Source organism: Phyllostomus hastatus, unplaced genomic scaffold (assembly GCF_019186645.2).
Source record: "Phyllostomus hastatus isolate PE091 unplaced genomic scaffold, TTU_PhHast_1.1 phas_contig_137, whole genome shotgun sequence".
In the NCBI taxonomy this organism is placed as follows: domain Eukaryota; kingdom Metazoa; phylum Chordata; class Mammalia; order Chiroptera; family Phyllostomidae; genus Phyllostomus; species Phyllostomus hastatus.
Genome location: NW_025333583.1, coordinates 934,430 through 960,496, shown reverse-complemented (window position 1 = coordinate 960,496; position 26,067 = coordinate 934,430). Strand labels below are relative to the sequence as shown.

Here is a 26,067-nt window from a genome sequence, read left to right as displayed (position 1 = left end):
GTTAGAAAACATGTTTAAAAAAGTAAGAAAGTCGGCCTGGCAGGCGTAGTTCAGTGGATTGAGTGCAGGCTGTGAACCAAAGCATCGCAGGTTCGATTCCCAGTCAGGGCACATGCCTGGGTTGCAGGCCATGGCCCCCAGCAACCACACATTGATGTTTCTCTCTCTCTCTCCTTCTCCCTCCCTTCCCTCTCTAAAAATAAATAAATAAAATCTTAAAAAAAAAAGAAAACTGTAAGAAAGTCCACCACCAGCCATGTGGTGGGGGGTCCCTACCGAGGAGCCCCCTGGTGGTGGGAGACAAAAGGATGAAGAGAAGTGGCCGGGGTCCTCTGAGGCACAGGCCCCGAGCTGAGACTCACCGAACATTGCCCTGGGCCCTTTCTAAAGGCACCAGCCTGTCTGTGCAGGGGGAAAGGCGAGGAGACGGAGTATAATCTCTGTGTCTGGCACGGGTCCTGCTTACAGACCTGCACGCAAATGCAATGCTCTGCATGATGTGACCAGGATTTGAAAGACAGCTGCGAAAATGAGAAGGGCTAGGTGAGACCTGAGAGAAGTTGCCTCACTTGGAAAAGACGCTGCCTTCCCTGCTCACACCACCACCATCCCCTCCAGGCCATCGCTTCCACGTTAGGACTCTGGGTGCCTGAAAACGGGATTCAGGGGCTGGCTGGGAATGGGCCTGTCTTCCCGGGAAATCCTCCAGATTCTTCTCATGGCTGCATGTAGGTGAGAGTATTTGCAACCTCTGGGCTCTCACAGCCTCGTCTTCGTGACATCTTCGGTGACCATGGAATCCGAGAATCTGCTCTTCTTTACCTTGAAAAGGTACAGTCTGCAGATGAGCTCAAGGATCCAGGCGTGCAGACCCCTCTCCAAGGCACCTAATAGAACCACAGCCCATGGCCCAAGCCTGGATGGCTCCTGAGAGCTTGAGAGGGACGGGACAACTGGCGTGACTTCTGAGTTTGCATCCAGAGCTGCCGACTCCTGAGCGTTTCACCAACACTCGCCCTTGAAGTCTAGCTTTGCCTGAAGTCTAGTCTGGCTCACAAAGCCCACAGAGCCCACAGGGCCCACAGAGCCGTAAGACCGGCCATTCGTGCAGGCATGGCTTCGTCAGTGCCAGCTCACACACACGCAGACGGACCGACAGAAACCACTGCGAAGAAATGGACGTGATGGAAGAGAGAAGGTGTTTTGTGAAACTAGAACCAGGACTCAACGCCCACATCGGCAGTCATTTCATTTGGCATGATCTGGTGCACACGGAGAGACACAACTCATTTTTCTGGCTGAAGGAGAAGCGTGACTCACTTGACTTCCAAGTATTTCGACATTCTCTGAAAACTCCAGTCATAGGCTGGAGTCCAACACTCACAGAGTCTGCTCCGACAGCCTTTTAGCCTCAGCAGAAAGGCAGCCAGCGCCGTGTTCTGCTCCAGCGTGGTGGAGGGCTCAGACCTGATGGCTACGGCAGGGCCACGTGAGTGGTGCGACCTCAGGGTTGGTGCACAGCGTCACCTAAACGGCTCACACCTCCTGTTGTGTATACACAGGGAACGCACAACCACCAGGCTGCTACGGCGTAAAGACAACTGCACTGGCTGTTGCGCTCGGCACGTTGGCCCAGGCCTGATGAGCTGCCTAAACTGCTTGTGTTTCTGACCATCTGCTCTGTTTTCCAAAACTCTGCTTTCCAAGCTGTTTAGCCTTTTGGGAAAACTTTCTCAAAATTTCTCCTAAAACCTCGGATTTTCTCGCTCTCGCCCCGCCCCACCCTTTGCTTCACCCACCTTACCCTCATCTAAAATCGCTCTGACAAGGGAAGGTGGCTGCTTTGCAGGCCAGTCAGGTTCGCAGCCAGGCTGGACCTGATCGAATCCAACACTTGGCCGGAGAAGCGGCAAACACATCTGCACCAGGTGGCTGCAGCTGCCGTCTGCGACCCAGGAGCGCTCCCATAAGTCATCGCTCCGCCGCATCCTGGGAGTCTCCGCGCATGAATCATTGGCTACGTCGGCTACAGCGCTACAGCGTGGCTCAGGGAAGAACCCAGCGCCCGCCCGCCCGCCCGTGCTGGAAGGGATGACCTCAGCCGCCCCAGCAGGTGCGTGACCAGAAACACATGCACGCCAACTGCTCGGGGGAAAAAGTGTCACGCTGACGGGTCTGAGGGATCACTTGTGTTTTGGTTTAGACTCCGTTTGTTTGAGGTTTTTTGTGTTTTCCAAAGGGCTCTCACATTTAGCATTTTTATTGATTGAATGCATGAATCCAAGGTAGTCTATTTTCCTATTTCTTACCCGCAGAGAATCAGTAACTCGATAGTTTAACCACAGATTCAACCGGTTAGTGTCTATAACGTGCCAATGGCAAGACTGAGTGTGACTCTGACTGCGTGAATCCTGTGGCACCCACACCAGTGACACACCGCACTGCTGTGTAAAAACTCATGGGAACTCTGATTTTTAGACCTTGGTTCCAGGAAGGCAAAAATTTTGTTAAAATTTAAAAAAAAATGTAATCAGGCCCAAGGTTGTAAGAATGAGTGACAGAAAAGTAAGATTTCACCAGGGTTATTTGCTTAATTTCCAGAATTTGGGTTTGTATAGGGTTTGTATTTGCCTCAGAATAAGTGAACACCAGAACTACCATATTTTGGACTATAAGACACACTTTCCCCGCCCCCCCCAAATTTGGGAGGAACAATGGTTGTTAATGCTGCTATTGAGTTCTGTTTACATTTACATTGGTGAAATATTATGTTATTTATGTTATTAAATATTTTACCACATGTTTTGCTTCAAAATTTTTTTTCCTATTTTCCTCCTCTAAAACCTAGGTGCATCTTATGGTCTAAAAAATGCGGGTATTTGAAGGATCATTTTAGGGTAGTTTTGGATCCATTTTGTTGATGGTTTTGATAAATCAGTATGGTCTGCTTGATTTCTGCTTCTTTTTACTGATTTGGAGCCAGACAGTATCTCTAATGGGGCAAATTTCTAAGACACATTTATTATTAGGATGAATACTGGGGCCAGGAGGCAGCCCCCAAAATGGAACCACTAAATCGGTACTAATGTGCACGTAAATCCTACTGAGGTAGCAGAGTCTGTAGTGACGGCAGCAGAAAAGGCTGGCTCATTTTCACGTGCGGTGCCCTTCCCTGTGAGGACTCAGTGTTCAGGGTGGGCATGAACTCAAGCGGAGATCTGGATGCTGAGGGGAAGACAGCCGTGCTAAAATCCAAGGGAAGCATGTTCCCGGCATAAGGACAGCCCAGGCAAAGACCCTGAAGGCAGCAATCAACTTGACCTGTTCAAGGAAGAGAAAGCAGGACCATGTGGCTGAGGCAGAGAGAGGAAGGGAGGTGAGCGAGGTGGCCTCTGGAGGCAGAGGTCAGGCCAGGGGTGCTCCGTCACTGCCTTTGACAACGCAGCAGCCGTCCAGGCCACACAGCTGTGTGGGCCTTGGCTGTCTCTCCTCTCTGTGCACGCCTGAGCTTTCCCGTTGAGATCTACCGACCTGAACCTGTACCACCTAGGCACCCCCTTCTTGGCTTCTGGCCACTTCAGAAACTCCCAGACACTCAGGGTTAGAAAGAGACCTCCGTGGGTGCATGGCTCCCACAGGACTGCAGGCCTCTCTACCTCCCCTGCCCGCTGACATGCCAGACTGCTCGCATCCTGGTTCTTGGAGTCCTTCCATCTGATGCAGACCCTGGCCACCGACTCCAGCTACACGTGTCATCGCACACCGCCCACACGTGTTCGCCATTGTTACACTGGGGTCAAAGGGGAGGCACCCAGCAGTGGAACCTGCAGCGCCTAACCTGTGACGACATTTATGTTAACATGTTGGCTGAACGGAGAGATGCAAACGGGCTCACCAAACGGAAAGAGCTCTTCTAGGCAAACAAAGAGCCCAAGTGTGGAGCAACACGTGTGCCGGGCCCACCGCCCTCGGACGCTCAGGGTGGGGGGCCTGCGCCCTGCATGTGCATCATCTAAAAAGATGATTGCAGAGGTTCATCCTCCCCAGAAATAGCTTCTGGCACAAGAGTGACAATAGAATAGAGTTAAAGAGAAAGGGCAATGAGCATTCATTTAGTGCCTACTGCATAGCAGAAATACGCACTTATTTGCCTCCTGTCATCCTCACAGCAACCTTCCTATCACTGCTTTACAAGCGAGAAAACAAGGTTCCAGGAGGTAAATTTGTTTGTACGGGTCACAGAGCTAGAATATGATGGAGCTAGACTAGGAAGCCAACTTTCACCCTTTTTGTTACTTGCGTATGTTTTGCCTATCGTATCATCACCGGAAGAAGTCAGATTTAGATTTTTACATCCTGTGTGTTCCTGACTTCTTATCCATACTCTCCTATGTAATTATCTTCACAATTAAAATTGAAAAGTTATAAATAGATATTATTCTGCCCCAAGGTGCAAAATTGGTCATTTCATGGAATTACCAAATTTCGGAATGAAGATTGGTCCCATTTTATGGGTAAGTACACTGAGGCTCGGCACAGCTAAGTGCGGCCACAGGACAAACACCATGGCCAGGGTGAGAAGCAAGGTCCTGCTGGCCCGGTCTGTGATGCCTTCCCCCGAAGACCCCAGCACACCGAACTTGACGCCCTCCCCCAAATCCCAGCCCTTAGCATTCTCACTGTTGGACTCCCTGTCTCTTTCTTCAACGAGAGCAAGTTTCTCACCCATCTTCAGCAAGGACAGGTGGTCCTAAGACCATCCTGTTCAGGAGCATTTGGGGAGGTTGAGGGAAGTGCGTAAAAATAATTACTTTCTTTCCCTCTCAAGCTCGGAGCCAAGAGCAAGAACAAAGAGTGAGCAGGGAAGAGTCCAGACGGCACCCTCACTCCTGGCCAAGCTGGAGGACTCGGCCCCCCGTTGTGAAGAGCAGGGCCCCCTCACACTGAGCGCCCCACCTCAGACACACACCATGAACCAGCCATTCCAACAGAGGCCGTGCGGACCGCCCGTGAGGGCCCCGCTCTGGAAACACTCCGCACGGACGCCCACGGGCAGCAGAGGAGAGGCCTGCTCGGGAAGGGGGTGGACAGGCCGATGGGCGGGCAGGCCGGCCAGCAGGCGGGGCTCTGTATGAGTATTTGCCACCTTCCAAACTCACCAGGGGGTGAGCTGTCTTAGCAGATGATGAGCAGGGGAGTGGGGGGGCGGGGGGAGGCCCCACGGGGGAGCTTTCAGGAAAGACCCAACTGCCCTGACTAATTTAAATAAGATGAAAGCCCCTTGGAAAGTTGGATTTCTAGCAGCTTACAAAAGAGTGGAAAACCGGGATCCTTGTCAGTTCTCCCTTTCACGTCAGTCCTGGTGGACACGTTGCGTTAATGTATCGAATCTCCACGGCCGCACTGCACACGCCTGTGGGTCCGTCCTTACAGAGCCCTTAGCTCTACCCTGCTCAGAAGGTGTTTCAGGTTTCCTCTCTGCGCACCCTCGCGGGCTCGTCCCCAGGCAGCTGAGGGAGCCTGGTGCACTTGAAGACACTCGCAGACATAAAGGCGAAGTGACTTTATGACATTTGGTGGTGTTTTTTGGTTGTTTTTTTTGCTTTTTTTTTTTTTTGCATTTTCAACACAGAGACTCTATTTTGTGCTCCAATGCTAAGGCGTCTCCGTTGAGCACATGTTTGACTGTCTCAGAGGCCTTGAACTCTGGATGACACCTGCACCTCCACGTCCCGAGGCAAAGGCTGCATTCAGACTCAGGAAGGCGTGGGGGCGGCAGCAGGCGGTGAGCAGGAGTGCCACCCCGGGCTCGGGAGGCCTGGCGACTCAGGTGAGGCCCGGGGCCTCGCGGCCCTGGAGCTGGCAGAGCCTGGTCCGCATCCCCTTCTTGGTGACTGAAAACGAGAGGTTCACTAGCAGTGGCTAAGCGGCAGAAGTACTTACGGATTTCACAGTTGGCTCCCACCCAGCCGTGTGGGCAGTGGCAGGTGTAACCGTTGGGCTGGTCCAGGCAGGTGCCGCCGTGATGGCAGGGGTTACTGTCACATTCATTGATGTCAATGTCACACTCTTCGCCTAAGGAGATGAAGAAAAGCTGTTAGGTGGAAGCCAGGAATGAGTGGCCAGAGGAGGAATAAAGGCAGGGCCCTCACCATCACCATCTAACGAGGCAATCAGTACAGGAGGCCAGAAGCAAAAGGAGGACATGTCTCAGCAATTAACCCAGCAGTCCTGAGCTCAGTTTGGGAAGATTGCTGGGTTTCCCTAGCATTGCAAGCAAAACCGTGCAGGAGGAGAGGGGAGGCCTTGAGCCTCTGCTGAGAAAAGAGGGCTCCTGTAACAATGTTGCTACCTGAGGGTCACACGTGGGAATTACACAGCAGGAAGAGGGGGCACCTATGCTGGGAAAGAAGGCCTCCGTAACAATTTCATTAACTAGGACAAAGAGCCTTTACCAACTGAGAAAGAGAGCCTTTGTAGCTGCACATTGCTCCCAAGATTTAGAAGGGGGAGAAGGAGGGGTACCCCTGGAAGCTAGCTAATGTATGTAACTCCTGAACCCCAATAGTTGGCATACCTAGATTAGTTAAGCACCCACTTGTAGCCTTGGCTCAAGTACAGGAACAAACGTACTAACAGACTTACTAACAACTTCATGGGTGCCTGCTGGCAGCTTCGTGGTTGTGTGCTTCATAACTAAACCTGCTATATCTCATTTCCACTGTACGTGTTTGTCTCTCTCTTGAATTCCTGTCTTGCGGGCGGGACAAGAACCCAGGCAAGGGAGAAAACCTCTCAGCTTGGGTCTCCCTCTCCTCACCCATAACAAGACCGTGAGCTGTGTCAGCGGCTCCATCACCCATCACTTCCCTGGCAAAGCAAAGACCCGAGCCCGGGGTCACGACCTCCAGCAACAGAGCCCCATGTGCTATTTGTATAAAGTGCAGAACTCTCCCAAAATTCCAGACGAAGGATCTTTAATTAAATAAAACTGCTTAGAAAAATAGCACTGGTAAAAAAAAAAAAAAAGAAAAAAGAATTTTCTTTAATTAACTGAACTAATTAACTGAAGCTGACTCCTATGTCTGAACAAACCTCCTTCCGAAGTTTATCAGGAAAGCAAATTTGGGTTCCTAATTTCATTAAGGAACTCTATTGTATTCTGCATTTAGCCAGCTGAATCTTCTCAGATAGCTCAACACTCAGTGTGTATGATTTTTTTTTTTTTGCAACCAAGTGTCTGCACATGAGTCTAGACATTCAACTATTTTCTGGATACTTCCAGGGCCCAGCTGTGTGCCTAGACTGAGTCAATTATAAAAACCTCCTCCACTGTCCAAACTCCTGAATGTGCTGTTGGGAGGGACTGAACTGCCCAGGAAGGGCACCGGGCCAGAAGGAGAGGCAGTTGTGAAGTGTGTGTGGGCTGGACACCATCTTCCCTGGGAAGCAGTGGTCTGAGGGAAGTTCACGACCCTTCCAGGCTGTCCTTCCTCTGTAACGAGACCTGTGACCTGGAGTCTTGGCCCTGCCTAGGCCCGGCATTCTGGGGCACCCTTGGCCCCCACAAGGGAGTGCCTGGTTTAAAGGTACAAACCAGAGCATGAGAAAGTATCACAGCGATTCAAACACCAATTACAGGCTACGGCCTGTTATTAGAAGTAACATGAACGAAGCCATCTCTGTAGGAATTGAAAGCCATACAATGAGTTGATACAGAATGGGCATACTTCTGACATTTTAAGCCATCTCATCAAAGCTGAATGAAAGAGGGTACTTTGGGAGGCGATCTCTCTTCAAAGGTTGAAAATTAGAAAAAAAAAATCTTTGGAAAAATGTCTCCATTTGCTTAGATAAATGTAACATGGGATTAAAAACAAAACAAAACAAAACAAAAAAACAACCTCCTAGCACTGCTCTAGTTGTAGACGAACGAAAAGGAGCAACATCAAATATTTTGTCCGTTTCTGAAGGCGATGTTTCAGTGTGCACTTGGGTCATCACTGCCAGGCTTCCTTAATTAGCACTGAAGTGCCTTTCTGTCTGCCATTGGTTTCGCTCACGTTTATAAAACCCCCAGAGGTCACCATGGACCACTTTAGAGGGAGAATCGCACACGAACGTATTTCACGTCTGTTTCGTTCCGCACTCTTCTCCCACCCGGCATCATTTTTAAAGTAAAAACCTGTCGAACAAAACATTGACTCCTTCTAGGTCCTACTAGGTTAACTACCATTCAGCAGTGTCTGTGAGCACATGGGTTCCCTGCAGTCAATGCAAGTCATTCACACCAACAGAGGAGACACGGACTCGCCCCTTCCCTATTTCAAGAGCTGTCTCTCTATTGACGGGGCCGTCGCCCTGCGTGAGAAGGGCAGGGACTGACCCGTGACAAACGGCATTACGTGGCAGACCAGTGGGAGAGACGTAACCACGACCGTACTGAGCAATGTTAAAAGGATGAAATCAAAGACCTCGACCAATAGAGACACATCCGTGCTACTTTCCCACCATTTAGGAAGACGAGCTTAATGGAGGCATTTACTAAACAATAGCTTTTGTTAGCTGGCAGTTGGAATATGCATATTCCCAAGTAAGATGCCCTGTTATCTTTGCAACAATTGCCACAAAAGTGACCTAACTTCCTCCTACCGATCCGTCATATGACGGGCAGCCCCAGAGCTGGGCACCCAGTCCATCTAGTCCCGCTCTGGCCCAGGGCTTCCTCAGGGAGGTCAATGCCAAATTCTGGGTCCAGAACCACCCTACTGCGTGCACTGCTTCTTGGGTCTCTAACCGTCTCGAATATAGTCAGGAGAAGTCCAAGGCCCCTCAATTTGTCTGTTCATGGGACTCGCTCTAGATTGGAAGGATTTGGTAGGTATATGGAGAATGGCGGGAGAAAATAGGATGAACTCACTCGAGAGACATTTATCAAATACCTAAAACCCAGAGAGAGTCCCAAACCTATCCCAGTCTCACTTTCATCGTCGCCGTGTTCTTAGGGCCATACTGGGGATCAGACGACATTAGCTAACGATACTAATTCCACACCAGGCAGGGGCCCAAAGAGTCTGCAGCTATTTGCATGGCGTATGTGCCCGGGGAGAAGCCTGAAGGGGCGCGCAGTTCTCCAAAGCATTGAGATTCACTCGAATGGCCTGCTTTGCAGACTGACAGTCCTACGCTCCTAGTTGAATCAGTCAACCCCCCAGCCGGCTCTCAGCTTGACGCCTCCGCCTCCGCAGTGTCACGCGCTGGTGGTAGGAATACAGAACGATGCTGACGGCGGAGCGACACGGGAAAAATGTCAACCAGACGACTCCCAAAGAGGACCGCTCTCCTCTCCCTTACGGGGATCGTGTTTCTCACCATCGGCCTTAAGCGAGGCACTGGAAGGTTTATTTTGAATTATGAAGAGTAAGTTTGGGTTCATTTACATTTCCCCATATTAATAATGTGACGTGCTTTTAATGCGTTTCAGCCCGCCACCGTTCCAGCCCCAGGCACTGTGTATTCTAGCTTATTTTACTAGAAAAGTTCTTAATGTAGTATGTCATCATTTTTTTTTTTTTACTCCTAACTGACTTCATAAATCTTTATGCTTTCTCTGGCTTGAGCCAGATGACTTTTTCATGGACTTGCTTACTTTTTTAAAAAAATCTGGGCTGGAGAAAAATCAATTACTTTTAAATCACTGTTGTGCTTGAATAACATTGGTAAGGAGAATACAAAATGAAATCTCTACTTGACTAAGGCTGGAAATCAGAGTCTGAACTTTAAATCTTTTCCATCGATTTTCCAGCTACTACCCTCTCAGAGGCAATGTGTACAGTGGGCATCAAATTTGGTAGTGTTTACGCAACTTTACAAGTGTATGTTTAATGCTCTAGGCTTTCTTCTGATAAATTAAGATGAAAAAAAAATCAAAAAAGCAAAAGTCATTGCTGTTAGTAAATCCTTACACTAACAGGGCCCACACTGAACGATATTGATGAAAATCAATACAATCATAATACCTAGTATTAAGTCTATGACTTCCACGTGCCAGCCCCTGGACCGGGGGCTCTAACTCCGCCTTCCTACCCGACAAGCATTTTATTCCAGGTGGAATGAATCTATAAAAAGTATTTGGAACTTCTTGTACCATGATGGAGAAACTGGACTCTGTCTTGCTCTCCCACTAGAAAAAAATCAGACAAGTGGATGAAATATGTATTTTTCGGAAGTCCCTGGAAGGCGCTGGACAACAGGCAGAGCGTGACCGTGGCGGCTGAGAGAAGGGAAACAAATCAGCTGAGTGCTGCCGGCCCCCTGGCTTCCTGCCTGGAGCCGAACGAGAAAACCACGGCTTCCCTGAGCTGCGGGGAACTGTGTTTGGGGGGCCACGATAGCTGGAATGTTAAGGACAGACTACCCCAGAACACAGAGACACTTAGAAAAAGAGCATCAGAAACGTGCCCGGCCCCTTGAGTTTCTTACTCAGTGTTGGGCATGAGTAAGTGAAACTCCACAGGCCTCGTGCACGAGAGGGAGGGTGAACGGTTCCCGAAGCTCGCAGAGGACTGGGAAGCATTCAAACCTTCACAAGTCCAAGTGCAGATATGTTATTGATCAGCCAGTGCATTCACCTCAGCAGTGAGCTATGATGGTCCCCTAGGTAAAAGCTACCCCAGACTCATTTCCCAAACTAAAAAAGTAAACCATGAAAGGATCAGTCAGGTTGGCAAGCATCTTACCTACCTGCCACACACACACACAGCCCAACACTTGGAAAAGAAAGACATTAAATGCAGTCACTCAACAACAACTAAACAATGACTAGCACCCAACAAAAATCATTAGATATTCAAAGAAGCAGGCACATGTAATCCATAACCAGAAGAAAAATCAGTTCAGAAGTTGGAAATCTGGAAGTAACAGATGATAGTGAGTAAACAAATGTAAAGGAAAACATAAAAAAAAATTAAAGGGCCCTGGCTAGTGTGGCTCAGTGGATTGAATGCCAGCCTGCAAACCAATGGGTTGCCAGTTCAATTCCCAGTCAGGGCACATGCCTGGGTTGCAGGCCAGGTCCCCAGTAGGGAACACTCAAGAGGCAGCCACACATTGATGTTTCTCTCCCTTTTCTCCCTCCCCCCCTCTCTAAAAATAAATAAATAAAACATTTTTAAAAATAAGGCTATAAAGGAAGATATAAAAAAAGAACTGAATGGAATTTCTATATATAAACATACAGTATCAAATTAAAAACAAAATAATAGAGACTGATATTAATAGAGTAGGTGCTGCAGAATAAAAGATCAGTGAACTTGAAAACAGAGCAGTAGAAGCTAGACAAACTGAAGGCCAGGGAAAAAATGTTTTAAAGCTGAACAGAACTCAGTGACCTGTTGTGCAATTTCACATAGTCTGACACAGATGTAATAAGAGTCCCAGGACAGGGGAAGGGGCATGAAATAATATTTGGTAGAATAGTGGCTAAAAATTTTCCAAATTTGATGAAAACTATAAAACCAGATCCAAGAAGTGCAACAAACCCCAGGCAGAATAAACACCAACAAAATCACATTAAGACACATCAGAATCAATTTGCTAAAAGCCAGCAGTGGAGGAAAAATTTTAAAAGCAGCCAGAGTGATGGAAAAAAGATAGAACATTGCTTCCAAAAAGATGGAATATTTTCCCTATTCCACCCACTAAGTACAAGCGAAAACCCTGGATGCTATATATAAAACAAACAGGAGAAGACTCTGAGAGGTTAGGAGGGGTCAGACTGGCCAGGAACCTCAGGACCCAAGGAGCAATGGGGAGCACCATGAGGTTCCTTTTCTCCCCTTACATCCCAGACTAGGTGCTGCAGAAATGCCGAAAGATGCCAGAGAAAAAAAAGCCCCAACTATATAACACATTTACAGACAATCCATGGATCAAACAAAAAATCTCAAGGAACCTAAAAACAAATAAACAAACAAAAACATCAAATTAAATAAAAATGAAAATATGGCTTAAAATTTGTGGGACACAGCCAAAGAAGTACTGACAGGATAATTTATAGCACAAAAATATATATATATATTAGAAATTAGGAAAATCAGTAATGTAAGGTCCCATCTAAAGATGCTAGAAAGAGAAAAGCAACATAAAGCCAAGCTGAAAAAGCAAGTCTCAGAAGGTAAATGGGACATTGGATTGAGCACCTAATTATATGAGGTCTGTCCAGAAGGTATCCAGTCATGTAGTATGAAAAATAGAGACATTGACTGAAGAAGATGCAAGTTGCAAGATACAAGATACACTGTACATAGTGTATGTTGATGCCTCAGTGTAAACACCTCCAAAGTAAGGACCTTGGGACCTCACACAGTTCTCCCAATCTCCATCAGCTGCCCTGTTGCATTTTCCTGAATCTCATCAATGGTCTGAAATCTCTTCCCTTTCAAAGGTGATTTCAGTTTGGGGAAAAGCCAGCAGTCACAGGGTGCCAGATCTGGGTTGTAAGGGGACTGAGTCACCTGGATGATTTAATATTTTGCCAAAAAACTTTTCACAAGAGGTGGTACATGAGCAGGCACACATTGTTGTAATGAAACTGCCAATCACCAGTTGCCCATAGCTGTGACCTTCTGGATCATCCGAATAGTTTCCACGGAGGAATGTTCAGGCTTAATGTAAACTTTGACACAGATTTATTGTTCTGCTCAGTCATTTTGGAGGTGACAGGCCTCACAATACACAATCTCACTCAAAGGCATCTACCGCCCCCACTGACTGGTACAGCGAAGCCGTCATTGTTCACACATGCGCATTCCGGTCCAGGCTCCTTGGCTGCCAGGTGACATCAGTGTCGTGCAAACCCTTCTCATTGTAGTAACTTTTTCCAGACAGACCTCGTAAAATGATTTGCCCAATTCACTCCCCTCGGTCAATGAGGGAGCTTTTGAGCACTTAATCACTGGCCAAGAGTAAGTTCTGCCAAACCTCGGGAACAAAGAAAGAGTATTTGCTTCCAAAGGAGAAGTTCAGAGAGCAGAGGCCCCATTGTTCCTCCGTGGAGGTAGATAATATTTTATCGGCCTCTCCCATGGAACACTAGTTCTCAGAACACAACAGGTTCTTTCTTAAGGGGAAACATGGTCTATAATTAAGTATATCTGGAAAATAAACAAGGGAAAATAAGGTTCTTTACTGTAGGACCTCTCAGAGCCTTAGCATGCAGACATCCCTCATGAAATTCCACAGGGCGCCTACCATGTCCCAGACTCATTTGGCCACAGATACTTTTTCCACAAAGCATCTCAGGGGACCAGTGTTCTGTAAGATACATGAACAGCACGACTCTCCCAACAACTTCAGGAGTTATCCGATGGTCCCCTACAGTCTGAAAGACTATCGGGGTTGAATACAGACAGACACCTGTTGTTTTCAATCCCCAGGGTGGTTTTGGAACCTGCCTCAGTGGACATGTCCTCTGGCTCCCTGTGATCAGGATGAGTAGCAAGAAGAAATGCCTAGGGGTGGGGGGATGGGGTGCAGAGCGTGGAGGGGACTGGAGGCAGGAGAAGGAAGGGGAGCACATTACCAAGGACAGCCTGACGTGGGGTGTTCAGGAATCAGGCAGGTAGGAGGGGCCCAGTACGAAACTGGAAAGGCTGAGTGAGGCCCACACCACTCAGGTCTTGATGATCGAGCTAAGGACTTAGACCTTTTTCTTAGAAGCAATGAAAGGCCAATAGGCAATTTTTAAGCAGGGAGCAACATCATCAGATTTTCATCGTGTGACGTCTCTACAGTGTACATAAAGACTGTACCAGGGATGAAGGGGGACAGGTGCGGGGAAGGGCGGACCTAGTGCAGGTGGGAGGTGGAGGCAGCCTGTGGTGGCTCGAGAAAGAACTGAGAGGGTCTACCCAGGAGGTTTTAGGGCTCCTTGGAGGCTGGATGTGGGGGAGGGCAAGTACCAATTGATCCCCCAGTTTCTGTTTAGAGCAACTTGGGGTGGCAGTAATACCATGCAATGAGCTAGCAAATCTTTAAAAGAAGGAAAGGAGAGGAAATCTGTAAGTCTGAGGTGCCTTTGACAGACATCCAAGAGTGAATGCTGAGTAGGTACTTGGAGGTTTGCTAAATATTCTGGAGAAGAGATTGCCTTTTATTTCCCATAAGATGCAGAGATAAATTTCAAATGGATTAAATATTTGCATGCACACAATTAACTCATGCATGATTGGAATAATGTAGAAAAATATTTATAAAATCTTGATACATAGAATCCTTCTGGCATAAAAGGAGAAAAAAACAAAAATATCAAGATTTAATTACATAAATTTAAATGTGATATATGAGAAACAAAATGAACACTTCATATACACTTAAAAGCAAATGACAGTGTGAAAATATTTGTGATTTATGGCAGATAAAATGTGATACACTTATTATGAAGGGCTATTTCAAATAAAAAATGAAGGTTAACGTGGATAGGAAGTTCAGGAAAGAAGAAACACAAAAGCCCATAAACATATGTTAAAAATATTTAACCTCACTAGGAATCAAAGACCTACAAATTCAAACAACACTTAAATGCATTTTTGGCCACCAGGGTGATGATCCTCAGTGCTTGTCTGAAGATGAAGAAGTAGGTACTGTGCATTCTGGGTAGCAGTGAGCATTGCTACAATGGTTTTTCCTGGGGAGCAATACAGATAAGTATTCTCCTGGACTCCATGATTCCATTCCTCAGAAATTAGCTCAAAGAAAAATCAGATAAGTATACAAGATGTACATACAGAAATAGTTATTGCATTGTTGTTTATAATGGGGAAAAGTTCTCAGAAAACGTTCTCTCCCAAAAGCTGAATTGATGATCGGTTGCAAAACAAACAAACATGGTATTTCAGGTAATGGACTAAAGGGCAACCAGTAAAAAATGACAAAACAGAAGCATATTTCTGATGTGGAAACACATGTAGACAACACACCTATTTTTAAGTGAGAAGGGGGGTACAATACAGTATTAGCAGTACGATTCCTTTTATGTTCAAATGCATGTGCAAATTGTATACGATGTCACCAGTGGTTATAATCTTGTAGCTCCTAGTAGTGCAGTTTTAAGTGGTGGAGTTTTTTCCTATAGCACAATATTTTCTAATTTTCCCTCCATGCTTTTCATTATTTGTGGGATAACAATGTCTGGAAAAAATAGGATGCTTCTCCAATATTATTTTTGCATCCATTGATAAGTATAGCTGCCTGTGTGTTTATAAGCCAGTCAGCAAAACAAAACCATCTGTGAACGATTTTCCGAAGTGACCCCATCCTCAGTCCCAGGAAAACCCAAAAGGAAAACACAGGATGTGACACAGATAAATAGGAACACAATCAGAAGTTGCTTCTCCCACATCCTGACTGCTGGCATCTTCCCCGGAAGCTTGCATGAGGCTCCCCACAGATGGACTGGGGACCCAGGCGCTGGGACATTCTCCAGGGCTTGGGAGGTGGCCACAATGGCTTAGCAGGGCGGGGAGGGAGCATGCACGGAGCTCTCCAGCCAATGACAACGTGATTTCCTGCAGCTCAGATACCCATCTGCTTCCACAGGCTCCTTACAGGTCAACCTTTTGCAACTTGCAACCCAGGGTGACTCTGCTGCTCTTGCAGGTTGAGCGAAGCTCTGAAAACAGAGGTGCACCCTACGCTATATGTTTCAGGACTCCCGGGTTCTGTTGGCAAAGCAAAGGGTGGACTCTCTTTCTGCCCCAGTGGTCCACGGTTCCTTCTGAGAACCTGATGAAGACTTAGCAGGCACACATGCACACAACATTTTGCATGTGTTTTTAGGGATTCACGAACTCCCAGAAACCCATAAGAAGTGATTTTGTAGGAGCCTGGGTCGGGGGAAGTTTCCTAGTCAGAAACAACTCTTCCCACTCAGAGCTCCACGACCACCAAGGCTCTTTCTGAACCCGTCCTTGTCCTTCCTACCTGCTCTCCCCCGGGACCATTTTCCCTCCCCACACTTGCAGCATCCCTGCTTTCACTCACAATCAACCCAGGACCTGGAGTGTGCCCCCCAGTGCTTCTCACCTCCGCCACCATCTCTTTTTATTTTCCAAAATCCACTCACTTCCCTATCTTTGAGTAACAATAAATGTGGTGGATGACTGCAGTTGCTACAGAGGACACATGATCTTTCCTCCCCCTCCTTCCACTGACACACACCTTCTAGGTGCGTGTGTATGATAGCTCATTTCTCGAGGTGCAAAGCTACAGCTCCAAAATCCCATCACCCTGCTGGTCTCGGCACACCTACCTACAAATGCTGATTTTAGAAGAGCCTCGTTGAACGACAAGCAGTGGATTGTTTTTAAACAGACCTTCCTCTCACCACTGCCCACCTGCATACTGCAGAGAGGTTCCCGGGTGTTTTACCAGAGGCAGTCTCGGGGATTTTGTGGTAAATATGGAAACTCAGCTCCTGCGTCACTTGCCTGCAAACCCTGGTGTGCAGACACACGTGCCATTCAGGCCTTCGCTGTCGCAGGTGCCTCCGTTCAGACAGCTGACGTTAGCGCAGGGGTCCTTGAACAACTCACAGTATGTCCCTGTGGAGAGAGAGACACAAAAGGGGTGACTCATTGAGGAACCTGCAGCTCCCACGGCCTTTGAGCCAAGTGTCTGAACATCCTGGAGTGGTGGGGAGGCAGATTCCTGGTGGCATGTGTGTGCGTGTATGTGTGCATCTCTCTGTGTGTGTCAGTGTGTGTATGCATGTGTGTATGCATCCCTGTGTGCCAGTGTACACATGTGTATATGCAACCACATGTGTGCATGTGTGCATCCACGTGTGTCAGTGTGTGCATGCATGTACATCTCTGTGTCGGTGTGTGCATGCATGTGTGTGCATCCCTGTATGTCAGTGTGTGCATGCATGTGTGTGCATCTCTGTGTCAGTGTGTGCATGCATGTGTGCATGCATCTGTGTGTGTCAGTGTGTGCGTGCATGTGTGTGCACCCCTGGGTGTCAGTGTGTGCATGCATGTGTGTGCATCTCTGTGTAAGTGTGTGCATGCATGTGTGTGCATCTGTGTGTGTCAGTGTGTGCGTGCATGTGTTGCATGTGTGAGGGTGTGCTCAGTCTTGACCTTCAATCATTTTAAAGAAACACTTCACGAGAAAACAGCACCTTCACTCCCTGCTCACAGCCCCACCACAAATAAGTCTTCCATCTGTACACTCTCTGACCACATGTCCCCAAGCCTGGGGAACACAGAAGTTAAAAGCCTGAAAGATCGCATTTATCACACACAAATGCTTTCTAAGCCTCCAAAGAAAGAGAAAACAGGCAGGCAGCCTTCCTAAGATAACAACGTAACAAATGAACAGCATCCATCCTGAAGGTGAAGAGTGGGGTTCAGATATGGAAATGAGCCCCAGCTCCCTGGAGAACTGCGGGAGCGAGAGGGAGCCCCTGGGTGCTCAGGCGTCGAAGACCTGGTCGGTTCCCCCCATACGAAGTTACCGTGCAGTGCGCACCACCTTCCAGACCTCACACTGTGCTTGAGGACCAAGTGAGGATCTAACCTGATCCTCCCAACAACACTCTGAGACAAATACGCTCGTTCCACCATTTCTCATCCCACCATTTCCAGATGAGGAGACGGAGGAAAGGAAGCCAAGTAGGGCTGGTAGGGGAAGGAGCTGGGACCTGAAACCGCAGGCAATCTGAATGGAGGTCTGCTTGCAAAGTGGTGTGCTTGGAGTGAGCTCAGATTGGCCGTGCAAACATACAGAATGCTAGGTAGCTTAGCACCTGTCTAACAAAAGCGAAGCATTACAAAAATTATAGTCTAAGTTTCCCATTGATATTCACAAAGGTCTGCGTGTGCTTGTGTACATGCAAATGCCCGAAGTAGGACTGAGGGGGGAAAGAAATTACCTTAAACTTTCACATTATGTGTTTCTATTTTGTTGGCACTATTTTATGAGTATATATTATTTTATAATTGTATAAAAAAAACTAAAAATGCAATGCTTGTCCAAAGGTAAGGGTTTCTGCTCTTGTTTCCATGGAGCGCCGAGAGGGATGCATGGGTTAAGCTGTTTCTCCCATTCTCCACCCTCTAGAGAGGAAGACAAATTACATTATGTTCTGTATAATCATCTATATAATGATATGCTCGCCCTTCCTGACAGCTTCACGAAAAATAAGCACAAAGCAAATAGTGACTGAATGGTGTTTACTCGATTTACTCTCAACTTCATTGTTTAGCTCACATGTTGTAAAAGGCTGCCCCGCCCATGACTCACCATCCAGTCACTGAAATGACCCTCGCTGGGATTTTTCTCTCATTTCCTTCTCAATGCCTTCAGATGTAGGGCTCAAGAAAGAGGGAAAAATGGAAGAGTAAACGGAAGGACAACTGCCTACCTGCATTCCCACTAATGACTTGACTTGAGCCTGGTAAAGCATTCTAGGATGGATGGCTTGTCATTTCTTTTTCTCCTTTGCCCCTCGTATCCAACCCAGGAACCGTATTCTGCCACATGTTTTTCTAAAGTGCCTTTCAGACCTTTGCCTTGTTTTGCTCCCTGCAACCACCACCCAACTCCACGGCCTCGGGCTTGCTGGCCCCTGGGAGCCATGGCCTAGCTCCCTGCCCATCTCCAATGGCTTGTGTGAGTCTTCAGACTTCCATCATCCTGAACAAGCACAGGAAACTCATGCTAATCTACAAGACCGAACTAGTTTAAAGATTAAATTATTTATTAGTGTGAAGCTGGTAGTTCTTCACTTGAGACGGAGAGAGAGAGAGAATGAGCTAGAAACAGAGAGACTTTTTCATCCAGAAGTCTCTAGTTCTATTTCTGTTGAGCTTTGCCCAGCGCCAGCTCAGCTGACAGAATGAAACACAAAAGAACCTTTTCTGCTTCCAACTGTTTATCAAAAAAACAAAGATTCACATATTTACAAGTTCCCCCAAGGCTGACCGATGGGGAATCAGGTGGCACAAAAAGGCTTTCCGTTGTAACGGAAAAACGCAACCGCAACCAAGGTCCAGAGATGTCTGAGCCGAGAAAAATTTCCATGAGCAATCAAGGAGGATATTTACTGGGTTTCTAGTGGTACTTTAGTCAGTCTTGCCTGTTTAATATTAATACAAATAATACATTAACACAAATTACCACATTTTTCAAATACAGCTGAAGAGCAAAATCTAGGCTAAATATTCAAACATCTTAACTTTAAAAGCCTTCAATAATACAGATTTGATGAAAACGCCCATGATAATAAGCACTTCCAATCTTCTGGGTGGTGTTTTGGCAATAATTGTATCCCTTGCTATTCCTCTTTTTCAAAAGATAAGAATATGTGGTCACTCGTGACCCATGGAGAGTTTTCTGGCAGCAAGATCAGACAAGAGCTAGTCTTCCCAGAAACATGAGGACTAGGCAGCAAGACGGTCTTCCAAGTCCCCAGGGAGCCCTCGGGTTACTCACATTTCTATACGCTAAGCCTTGCCGATCCCTACACAAAACATATCTGTCATAATGCTCAGCTCCGCGATTAGAGCCGGACAACTGGGAGCTGGAAAGCTGAAACAGGGAGGATGAACAGCCACGCTCACCATGCCCCACGCATGCGCACCACACTGAGTGCGGGCCCCGCACATCCTCGAATGAGAATGCCTTCCTCCTTTTCGCCCCCATTCCCAAGCTGGTCGTCACCTGGCACGTTCTCTCTGTCCAAGTCCAGCTCAAACAGCCTCTCTCTGGAAAGCTGGACCTGCCTCTCCCGAGACAGAACGTCATCCTCGCGCCACTGTGCATTGAGAGCGTGCTGCGTTCACGCCGTCACAGAGCTCAGGGAGCTAAATCAGGACTCACCTGTCCTCCTGTCCACCCCCGGCCCCCACCCCATCCCCCAGTCTCCGAGGTCCTTCAAAGCAGAGGCCATATCTTAATGCGTGGAAGGAACGATGGGTACCCCACTGGAACCCTATCCTTTCGGGAGGGGCGATGGTCTGTGTGCTTTGGCCGACACACAGGTAGGATTGCCAGAGGAGGGAGAGGCCCTTCCAAATCGGCCTCAGAAACACCCGACTCGCTCAGGGAGGACCAGGTCCGCACGTCAGACTCAGTCTGTGGGACGGCACAGGCATCAGCCGTTGGCAAAGGACGCGGCACGCACTATTACAAAACTTATGTTTAGTCTCAAGCAAAAATAAACTGTAATTCAGTCAAAACTAATAAAAATTCATACTTTTCATATTAAGGAATAGAGAGGCAATGTTTCTGAAAAAAAAGGTCTCTATTCCAACAGGGCTCTTTATAGAAGTTAATTTTAGAGTGAAAGTGAACAAATATTCAAAGAGTCATGTACCAATTATAAATCTCCATTGTCATCACAGTTTAGTCATGAGGAAGATTTTTGAAAACAAAAATCACTATTTTAATCTCCAGGAAAAGTAAGCCAGGTGAAGAAAATTAACTTTGAAACAGTTCTTTGAACTTGTTATTCTCTTTAGCACATCATCTTATATTCAAACTTACATCCTCCGTGAAAACTTGCCTAGTCTTTCTCTGCTCGGAGAACTAAACTTTTTCTAACTTACGGAGAAATCACAACTGACAGCTCGACCTTAACTTCATTGTTTCTTGTGTGCTGCGGCCTCAGTCTGCTCTTCTGATTAAATAAATAGCCTGGAAAAAGAAAACCTTGACTTATCCTGTTTTGCATCTATCCCATTACAGAATGAGACGGGTTAGGTGCACAAAACAGCCCGAAATTCTTATCCCCTGATTACACAAAGGAAGTAATTCCGGCCAACAACAACAACAACAAAATTCTTGCCTTTTCAATTATAAATTTCCGTAGACTTTAAAAATACACGATTAGATGTGACGTGATCAAACCCGGAACTCAGTGGTCTCGTTTCTGAGGTTCTTCTTATCCCCCACCCAGCCCCACCCCCAAAACACCGGAAAGTATGAAAGTTATAGGAATAAAAGTATTCATTCAAGAGTTATTTATGATAGCCCCACATTAGCTGTGACAAGGGACTGGATAAATATACCATAATGAGAACATTGCATAATCATTGAAAATAGAATTAGTAAGACTTCTTAGCAAAATATAATGTTAAGTATGAACAGAAAAAAAAACAGAAAATTGTAGGTATACTCAATTACAACTGTAAAATCGTGGATATTTTTTAAAAGATGGAAACAATACAGATGATTATTCCCCTTGTATTCTGTTGTAAAGCAATGAGCTAATTTGAAATTTTTTCTAAATTTTTTATTATATTATTTTTACAATTAAAAAAGAAGTAATTTTTTTTCTAACTTTTGTCACCAAAAATTCCAAATGGCTATATCATTGATCATTTAGTTTGTTCTTCTAGAAATAAAACTCAACACGAATGGGGCCATCACTTGACTCTTCGGTAACAGAAAACAGTCCCGTCATGAACTAGCTGTGACCTGGATTTGAAGGAAGTGCCAGCATTTTGCTACATCTGAAAGGAGGTTATGCAGAATCCCTGCAAACATTCGCTTCTAACAATTTCACGATCCACAGTGGAAACTTACTGGGAAAATGTTCGAGCTGGTTTCTCCTAATTAGTATGTCAAGCGGCAATTTCAGTTCAAGTCCAGATAGCTACTTAGCATTTGCTTTGTGCAAGCCACCATATCAAAGGCTGCCGAGAATTAAAAGGAAGAAAAACCCTACATAGTCACTGCCTTTCACTAAGATATGATTTAGTGGAAGAGAGAAGGAAGTCTGAAGCCAGAAAGAAGTGACTATAAGGCTGACCATAATGGTCATAGCAGACACAGAGAAAAGGATGGGGGGTTTCAAGGAAGGGAGAATCACATCTGTTTGGGGCTCAGCATTTCAGACCACGGGTGCGGTGAGAGGGCTGAATGAGGGCAAAGAGGAGGTGAGAGAACGGGCCCCATGAGAAAACCCAGGGAGCGGCTGCGTTCACGCGTCCAGAGGGCTGGGATTCAGAGGAGAGGACCAGCAGGGGCTGGGAGTGAGGAGTCGAGGGGGCAGGGATGGGACTGTCAGAGCAGGGGCTCAGGTGGTCATCGGGGCAAAGGGGCAGGAACTCGGGTCTGGAGGCGGGAGAAAAGGGCTTCGTGGATTTCACTGACCAGTCTCCAGTGAAGCCACCACTGATCCCATTTTAGCAGAAGGGTGTGGACAAGATCCAAACTGAGGAGGGTTCAGGAAAGATACAAATAAAGGTCCTGGACCGTGTGGCCCAGCTGGTTGGGTGTCTTCCCGCAAAGCGAAAGGTTGCCAGTTCGATTCCCAGTGAGGACACACGCCTGGGTTATAGGCCTGGCTCCTGACTGGGGGCATGAGAGAGGCAACCAATTGATGTTTTTCTCACACGTCGATGTTTCTCTCCTTCCCTTTCTTCTTCCCGTCCCCTTTCTCTAAAAATAAATAAAGAAAATCACTTTAAAAAGATAAAAATTAAGGAAGTAGAGGTGCCGACTCTAAGGAAACTTGGTTGAATAAAAGGAGGGGCTACAGGAGGGAAGGTTACTGTGTGCTGAGGAGGACACAAGTCAAGTTGTGTTTTCTCGAATTCATGGGGAATTTCTTTAGAGGTGTGAGAACATTTATTTTTTCTGTTTAGCAGCCCCATTACTCTGGCACCATTTATTTTTCATTCATAGCAAGTCTTCTTTAAGGGTCATACATTTTTTTATACACCTATTATTATAGGCAAGGTGCTCTGGACCCTTACCCAGTTCGGGTCAGCTGTCCGTTCTTGCACCTGTAACATGGGAATGTAAGAATAATTGTAGCATTTGAATGAGTCTTAATATCTAGAAGTTCCTCCTCAATGTTTTCCTTTTGCAAAATGCCCTGAGCTACCTTTGCCTGACTTCCTATGATAGCCATCCTTTTTAGGATGTTACATTCATTGTTTAATGTTTGGTTTTGAAACATAAAACAGTAAAACTCACCACTTTAAAAAATGTACATGTCAAGTAAAAGTCCCAATCCTCCTCCCAACACACCACCTAAGTTCTAATGCCAGAGGTAAGTACTACTAGGAATAAAAGCCCACCCATCTGATAGTTTCATGAGTTTACACATGCATCTTCTATGCAAACGTGTGTCAGGAGAAATGCTCCCGAAAAGGGAAAGAAGGTCCGTTCCTCAAGGAGAGTGAGGCACAGGGTCTTGCGAGCTCTCGCCCCTCGCTCGCTCTTCCTCTGAATTGGAGAACGCGACTCGGCCCTTTCTGCCACTCTTTTCATTCCTTGCACACCACCGCCCCACCGTTCTTAGTCGAAAAGTTCTATTTATTGCTGCTTTGCTCGAGGTTACCTTCCTGTTTTCGGCAGCCTTATTTAAACCTAAACCTAAATGTTCCTACAAATATCTCAAAATTAAATAATTGCTTTGCCTGCCCACGGGGATGAGATCTTTAGCACACTTGTATACCTTCTATCCTTCCCACTACCTACCCCCTTGAACATGTAGATTTGGTTAAAATGATACAAAACTTTAGAGGGGTCATTTCAGTTTTTCCTTAACAAGAGGCAGATGGACACACCCCAGGGGGAACCCCCAGTGAGTCCTGCCTTTGTGTAAGTCCTTCCCCTTGAGCATGAGCTTCTAACCAATCGCATCTTGCCAAAGTTAAGAAAGAGATTTTGAAGATGCAGTTAAGGTCCTAACCAGTTGACTTTGTGTTCACCTTGGGTGGGCCTGGCCTAATCAGGTGAGACCTTAAGCGGGTGCAAGCCTCTCCTAAAGTGAGGCACGGGAAGCAGCAGAGGCCCTCTCTCATCGCTGCTGATTTTTCAAGAAGCGAGCAGTCATCGATTCCACAGCCACAGGATGTGAATTCTGCCAACACCATGAGGGAACAGGAAAGTTGATCCTTCCATATGCAAGTCTCAGATGAGAACTCAGCCCCGCCACCATCTCACTCCAGCCTCGTGAGGCCCCGAGCAGGGAGTCCATGAAGCAAGGCCTGGACCAACAGAGCTGCTAGAGAATAAAAAGGTGATGTTTCAACCCACCACCTTGTAGTAACTCATGGTGCAGCAGATACTAATTCATACAGGTTTAAACCTATTTTTTTCCAAGAGATTTCTCTTCTCCACTAAATTACCACTCACAATCACATCAATATCATCTACTTGAAGTTTTCCCTGCATTTAACGAAGTCTTCTCAGCCCTATTCCTCTTGTTCTCTGCCTCCTGCTGTCTATCTTCGTTCTTATTTAGTTCCACTTTTAAATAATTTTCTTAGAGAGAGTACATGGTGTTACATTTTCTGTATCCTTAAGTGTATGCAACATGTAATTCTTTTACCTTCAAATACAAATGCCCTTACCCACCAGTTCTTTTCATTGGAAAGTCTGAAACAATTCTTCACTCTCGTTTAGTTTCACTGTAGAGAAGAGCAGTCCAATGCTGGTTTGAGTCTTTCTTTGGCATGTAATTTGTATCCCTTAAAAAAGTCTTGTAAAAACAATGCTCTTCATCCTTGGATTTGGAAATTCCACCAGGAAACCCCAAACTGTGCCTCATCTCTTTCATTAACCCTCTGGCACTGAGTAAGCCCATTCTATTAGGAAACTTTAATTTTCTCCCGCTCAGAGACGCCCCCTTCTAGGAAGGAGTTGGTTCTGGTTTTATGTCCAAGTGTTCCTCTTCTTCTGGACACCCACCATCCAGACGGAAACAGATCTCTTGAATCTTCTCCCCACATTTCCTATCTTTCAACTCACGGTTTCCATTTCCTCTCGCTCTGCCTTCATTCAGAGTTAGTTCCTCCTTGTGCTGCCCCGGATCTAAATTAAATGTTGAGTAGTACACATTACTTTTTTCACTTCTTCCCTGGAGTGTTTAGCGTTGTTAGTTGTTGCTGAAATTTTGTTTAGAGTTCCCAGACTTTTCCCTCTTTGAGTTGCTGGTCCGGATTCCTTGTACTGGCCAGGCTGGTGGACGGCAATGCCAGGAAGGGTGAGATGACATGGGGGACTGTCCTCCAGTGCTGGACAGGCCGGCCAACACGGTCCTGATGACTAAGACACAGGCGAGAGGCCTCCCTGTGTGGAGTTCTAGGGGTTCTCCAGATGTGAGCAGGGGAGCATTCCCTCCCAGCGCCCCCAAATGAAGGACCGGCTCAGCCCCCCTGCAGTCCCCGTGGAGGACAGCCAATACCTGCGCGATCATTGCCCTCGGCCTCAGGGGGTAACAAGCAGCACCTCCACCGCAGGGACTGCCTTTCCATAAGCTGAGGGGTCCTTTGGGCTCGGCTGGGCACTGAGTCCTAAGTTCTCCTCGGGACCCTGTCCCCTCACCCCACTGTATGCAAAGGCTCCCAGCGCCTGCACCCTTTCCTGAGAACCCAAGCCCTGGGACGAGCGTGACATCCCCTGCAGGGTCATCGACTCCTGGAGTCGTCTCGTGCAGAGTGGGTAAGCGGTGGAAGAAGATCGCAGAGAGACAGAAGGTGGGCATTGAGGCCATGCGTGGCAGGAGTGACCTTGAGCGGGAGGAGGAGCAGAGGACCACCTGGCGTGGAAGCAGATACGGTTCTAGTGGTCATGGCTGCAGGGAGGTTAGGAGGGCGGGGACTCTCCAAGGGCGGTTCATGGGCCAGCACAGCAACACGGCCTGAGAACTCACCTGAAACTCCAGCCCTTGCTCCCCGCCCCAGACACACTGAATCAGAAACCCCAGGAGTGACCCCGCAGTCTGTGTGGACAAGCCCACCGGCAGGCCCTGATGGGAGTGTGAGTGTGAGAACCACGACCACAGAACGTGAAAAACTAGTTAAGTTTGACCGTGTTTACAAATGATAACCTCTCCTTTATGCCATGAGGAGGGAAGTGAAATCTGTTAGATTCTAAGAGTGAGTAATTTAATGCGGAGCTTTGGGGGAAGTAGAAAAATTGGGGAACACCCATTGAGAAAAACGGAAGGAGGAAGTGAAAGGGTGCAGGATCACAGCGTATAAACGTGTGGAGGGGACACTGGTGAGTCACCCCAGGCAGCTGTGGTTTTCACTTCCTGGTCAT

At 47.0% G+C, this 26,067-nt stretch overlaps 1 protein-coding gene across 1 annotated transcript in view; it reads right to left on the bottom strand.

Moving 5' to 3' along the window:
* DNER (delta/notch like EGF repeat containing) overlaps positions 1 to 26,067 on the bottom strand; it is a 260,889-nt gene that overhangs the window by 7,890 nt on the left and 226,932 nt on the right. The window contains exons 10-11 of the mRNA XM_045855980.1: positions 16,488 to 16,601; positions 5,944 to 6,075 (exon numbers count right to left, since the gene is read on the bottom strand). Coding sequence (XP_045711936.1) covers positions 5,944 to 6,075; positions 16,488 to 16,601 — 246 coding nt within the window. The remainder of the gene's footprint in view (positions 1 to 5,943; positions 6,076 to 16,487; positions 16,602 to 26,067) is intronic.